At 39.0% G+C, this 4,970-nt stretch overlaps 1 protein-coding gene across 1 annotated transcript; it reads right to left on the bottom strand.

Annotated features, from left to right (window-relative positions):
• Window positions 1–1,877: 1,877 nt before the first annotated feature.
• On the bottom strand, window positions 1,878–4,146 carry TMEM225 (transmembrane protein 225). The gene is made up of 4 exons (XM_046685016.1): window positions 3,969–4,146; window positions 3,216–3,357; window positions 2,808–2,947; window positions 1,878–2,119 (listed from the first exon to the last, which is right to left on the bottom strand). The coding sequence occupies exons 1-4, from the start codon at window positions 4,144–4,146 to the stop codon at window positions 1,878–1,880; spliced, it is 702 nt and encodes a 233-aa protein (XP_046540972.1).
• Window positions 4,147–4,970: the final 824 nt, after the last annotated feature.

The following is a 4,970-nucleotide window of genomic DNA, read 5'->3' as shown; positions in this document are numbered from 1 at the left end:
AAACTGCAAGTAACCTATGAATCAGCCTAACAAAAGACCTCTCTGGGAAAAAAAATCACAAAACATTGAAGAAGTTGAAAGAAGATCTAAATAAATATTATATTTTTGGATTGTATAAATAAATATTAACATTGTCAGTTCTCCCAAAATTAGTTACTAAATGAATACAATTCTGAATGAAATCATAGCTAAGATTTTTGTGGAAACATACAAGCTAATTCAACTATTTATATAGAGACCAAGAGGCCAAGAACAAGGACTTGGAGCTATTCAGTATCAACATTTTCTTTTACTACATAGTAATTAAGATTGTGGTACAGTACAAGGATATAAAAGTAGACCAATGGAATATACTAGAGAGATCAAAAACAGATTCACATGTATGTATATTTGACATATGATGGAGGTTATGTACAAATCAATCACATAAAGAATTAAGTCGTAAAATGTTCTGAATAAATAGTTATCAACGTGGAAAGTAGATAAAATCAGATTGATACCTTATATAATTCATAAAGATTATTCCCAGTTGGAGTAAAGAGTAGGGAAAGATTTCTTAAACAAGATGTGATAAAGCACCAACTAAAAGGAAAAGGTTGATACGCTGTTGTTACATTTAATATAAATATCTCTGTAAAAAAAATAGGATGTCATAAACAAAGTTAAAAGCCAAGCACAACCACTTAGCATTAGTTTCCAATATATAAGAATTACTAATCAGTGAGAAATAGGCAAATAATCCATTAGGAAAGTGGTCAAGCAGTAATTCACAGAAGTGGAAATCCAAAAGCTCAATTATGAAATGAAAAGGTGCCCAAACTCAGTGATAGTCCAAATAGAGATTAAAAAGACAGGTCACACTGGTGCTGGAGAGGCACAAAGAAGCTAGAACTCTCACACACTGCTGGCAGAAGTGTAAATTGATACAACCATTTTTTGAGATCATTTTGTCAATATTTAGGTAACTTCAATATGAGTATACTCTCTGATCCAGCTATTCCAGTCCTAGGTAGATACCCTAGAGAAACTCTAGTTCATGGACAGAAGCAATTGTGCATAAGAATGTTCACAGCAGCATTGTTTGTAACAAGATAAAAGAAAACAACTAGGTTATCATCAAGTGGAAAATGAGGTTAACAGTAGTTTCAATGGATGAAGTAGAACGAAACTTATCAATAAATCAAAAAACTATAGAGTTTAGTGGACAAAGGCAAGTTCCAAAAAAGGATCTGTATAGTGTGACATTTAATAATCTTTGAACACTTGGAAAGCTAATCTATACGATATTATAGACGTATAAAGTTGCAGTCAAAATGACAACATGAGTGTAAAATGGTCAGCAATGCATCATTGAAAGTGTTTTATAATGAGAGACAAGGGAGGGAAATAAGATTAGGGAAAATTTCAGAGGAAAAGCAGATATGTCTATAAATTTAATTTAAAAATCTAACACAAATAGGGCATAATGTTAAAATTTCATAAAGTTGGGTGATGTGTACACAAGCGTTTATCATATTGTTTTGTGTTCTTTCTGATTGAAATATTTCACAAAAAAGAAGCAAAATGTATTATATATTATCCTAAATCTTCATGATATATAGAGTTAACAATACAGCAAGTATGAGTTATATGATAACCTCTATTAGATTAATAACAAATGTTATTAAATGGTGGGAACAAACAGAAGAAACCTTGTTCACCAGGTCAGCTTAAAAGAAAAAAAAAAGCCATCTTCTGGATCTTCTTACCGACTGCAATTCACTGACAGTTATTTACATAATGCCAAACACGGACAACACAGTTGGGGATACACACAGCACATACAGACAAAGCTGTTTCCATTAAGACGAGCATATACTGAAATGTAGATTGTCAAATCATAGAGCCCAGGTTACACGATGTGTCTGGATTTGTGATTTGTTTGGAGAATCTTCTCCAGTATGTGTGGAGTGCACACGTACAATACTATGAGGCATTGCAGTGCGTGCTGGTAATGAAGTACCTCTGATAGAACTCTCAGATTGCTGTATATCCTGAATTTCTCTCGCAGATTCATGAAGGGTGGTCAATGAGGCACAACAATTGATGGACTGCTTGCGCTGTAGGACAGAGAGGATTCCTGGGGAAAAGAGAAGCCAGAAGGTGATGAAACAATGGAGAGTCGTGGAAGAATTTCTTCCCCTTTTGTCAGAGACCCTGGCCCAAAGCCCAGTGGGCCCCTTTGAACTGCCCTTTGGGAGGGAAGTGTATATAGAATAGCTTAAATGCAGCTCAATTCAAAAAAATTGAGGATTCTTTCTGAAAGATGACATGTTTCTGAGTTAGGAAGTGCAATTCAAATGAAATTTTAAAGACTTCTTAGGAAAAGAGGGTCTCCAGTGTTGGTGGGTGGCAATTTAGCATCAGATATTGCTTCTCTCTGACCTCACATTGCCTTGGCACTACACTGTACACCCAGGGTCATGCCCCTCTCCATATAAGTGAACAATTCTATATCAGCCGCTCTACTTAGTCATGGCTTTGATGGTTATCTCTGCCCTGAAGGGGCACAGTGTGAAAGACAGTAGAAAAGGTGGAAATGAGGAGGTGCCCTCTGAAGCAAGTGTATTGAACATCTCACGTAGCCCTAATCTCCAACTTTATCGTTGTAGGAACTGTCCTTGGAGAGTGAGTCCACTTCAACTTTAGCCTTTTAAAATGCAAGGGTTGGCATATTTTCTCCCATTCCCTTTCCCACCTTTTCACTCTCCCCTCTGTGAGGGGTGAATTGGTTCTTATCACCTGTCAAGGGCCCTGAAGACACTCACCAGAGACAATAAAGAAGAAAACATTTAAGTAGACAGTGAAAATGATCCAGGTGATCTTGTAACTAGCATAGTACACGGATTGACCTTGCCTTAGATTTCGGTGATAATGTAGAAGAGCACAGAGCAGAAGGATACCTAATGTCCAGGGAAAAGGAGAAAAAGTCCCTTCTGAGGAACTTTGGTTCTTCTATTCAAGTCTTAATCCCAGATATGCCTGACTTCCAAGCCTCCACCCTATACAACTGCACCTTGTTCAAAGACCAATCCAACCTCAGTGATGGATCCAATTCAGAAGCTGCATATCTGAGCCAAAGAACTGGGAAAGCCCAGTTAGTCAGACCCATAGCCTGGACCCACAAACCAGGTATACCTCCAAGCCTGTGTTAGGGAACCAGGAAGTTATCTAAGAAGAAACTGAGGAAGACATTGACGAAGAGGACAAGTTTAGTTTGAGGAATCAGATAGGTGAATTCCAAACCCAGGAACATGTTATGGAAGAAGGAAAGGGACAGGACCCAAATCATCAGAATCCTGACCACTTTCAGATTATCTGTTGGAAAGCAGAAGCTGTATTGAGAGAAGGACAGATATTACTTCTAGGCTCATTTCCACCTGGGGGCCACAGATCTCTAGGTAAAAATTGGGACAGGGTGAAAAATTTGACTAAGTAATACACAGGGAAGGGAGGAAAGAATAAAGAAACAAGGAGCAGTAACCTGAATGCAAGAGAGAAGGAGAAGAAATTGTTTTCTATGTTAGTGTCTCTGGAAGCTTCTCTCTCTTCTATTCTTTTCTCAAAACTCATTTCTTGTTAAATACTCCAGTCCATCCAGTCCAACTCTAGGGGCACTATAACATACTTTCCTTGCTACCAGTTACTTTTTTGTATACCCTCATGTTCTAGGTGAGCTGGCCTTATTCTGCTACTGGCAAAGCTTCTCCACCATCCAGGAGTTAAGTCTGTGAGCTTCTAAACTTTTCTGTAAAACATGCAAATGGTGAGATTTTAGAGTCAGCCTTGACTATGTTGATTATGGAAGTGGGCACACAGCAGGGGTAAGTTGCACCAGAGAATAATGGGTGATATGGTGAGATGAATGGAAGTCAAGCAAAACTGAACCCTCCCTCTCTACCTATCTGTTTCCATAGTATAGTTCTGACCTTCTGGCCAAACAGTGGTGCAACATATCCATGGACTGTGGCTTATCGTATCGTTTTTTGTTTCAAATTTCAGTTCAACCCATTCTTCTATGATGATTCCTACTGCCAAGAAGACTAAGGCCCAGGAGGAGAACAACATGTTGGTGGCCTGGATATTTCTAGTTGATATATGCACCATCGCGAGTAGGGATTTCAAACTGAGCCCACCACCAATGTCTCACATGTGTCTTCTCTGATCTGATGAGTCACAGGAAGAAGGGCAAAATGCAGACTTCTAGTGATGGCTGAGGCATTGACAGAGGCAGAAGCTGAAGTAGCCTATGGAACAGAGAAGATAAATCCCACTCTTCACCACTCCTATATCTGGGCTGGCCTGTTAACAGGGCTGCTAACTGCCATGGAATCATTTATTGGTTTGACCCCGAGGCCTAGTGCAGTAGAAGGATCAAGGGGCTCAGAGGTACTGAGAAAGCTGTCAGATAGAGAGGGAGATATGATACCACACAGAGAGAGAGCTAGCAGATATAGGGATAACTAGAGGCCTTGAAAGAAGTTAAACAGGTATGACTAAAGAGGGCCAACTTTATTATTTTTTTTCTAACCTCCTTAGAGAGATTTTCCTCTTAAAATATAGAAAGCCTATTAATATAAATGAAGTGATATTTGTTCATTCTTTTCTAGCTTTTCTGGATCATATATTTTTGTAGGTACCTTATATTATAGCACAGACTTGAGTTTTGCTTGAGAAGCCAGTCTGAAAACACTTTTTTGTGTGTGTGAGGATAATTCGCCGTCAGCTAACATCTGTTGCCAATCCTCCTCTTTTTTTGCTTGAGGAAGATTAGCCCTGAGCTAACATCCGTGTCAGTCTTCCTCCGCTTTGTATGTGGGATGCCTCCACAGCATGGCTGATGAGTGGAGTAGGTCAGTACCCAGGATCCAAACTGGCTAAACCCAGCTGCCTTAAGCGGATCATGCTGAGTTTAACCACTCAGGCACGAG

The sequence above is a fragment of the Equus quagga genome, chromosome 14, assembly GCF_021613505.1.
Source record: "Equus quagga isolate Etosha38 chromosome 14, UCLA_HA_Equagga_1.0, whole genome shotgun sequence".
NCBI classification, from domain to species: Eukaryota; Metazoa; Chordata; class Mammalia; order Perissodactyla; family Equidae; genus Equus; species Equus quagga.
The sequence above is the reverse complement of the archived record's forward strand: the minus strand, read 5'-3'. Positions and strand labels throughout refer to the sequence as shown.

Coding starts and splice junctions, on each gene's coding strand:
- TMEM225 (XM_046685016.1), bottom strand. CDS start 4,146: ATGGTGCATATATCAACTAGAAATATCCAGGCCACCAACATGTTGTTC. Junction 3,358..3,968: donor CACCACTGTTTGGCCAGAAG/GTCAGAACTATA, acceptor GCTTTCCAACAG/ATAATCTGAAAGTGGTCAGG. Junction 2,948..3,215: donor AATGTCTTCCTCAGTTTCTT/CTTAGATAACTT, acceptor TTTTCCCTGGAC/ATTAGGTATCCTTCTGCTCT.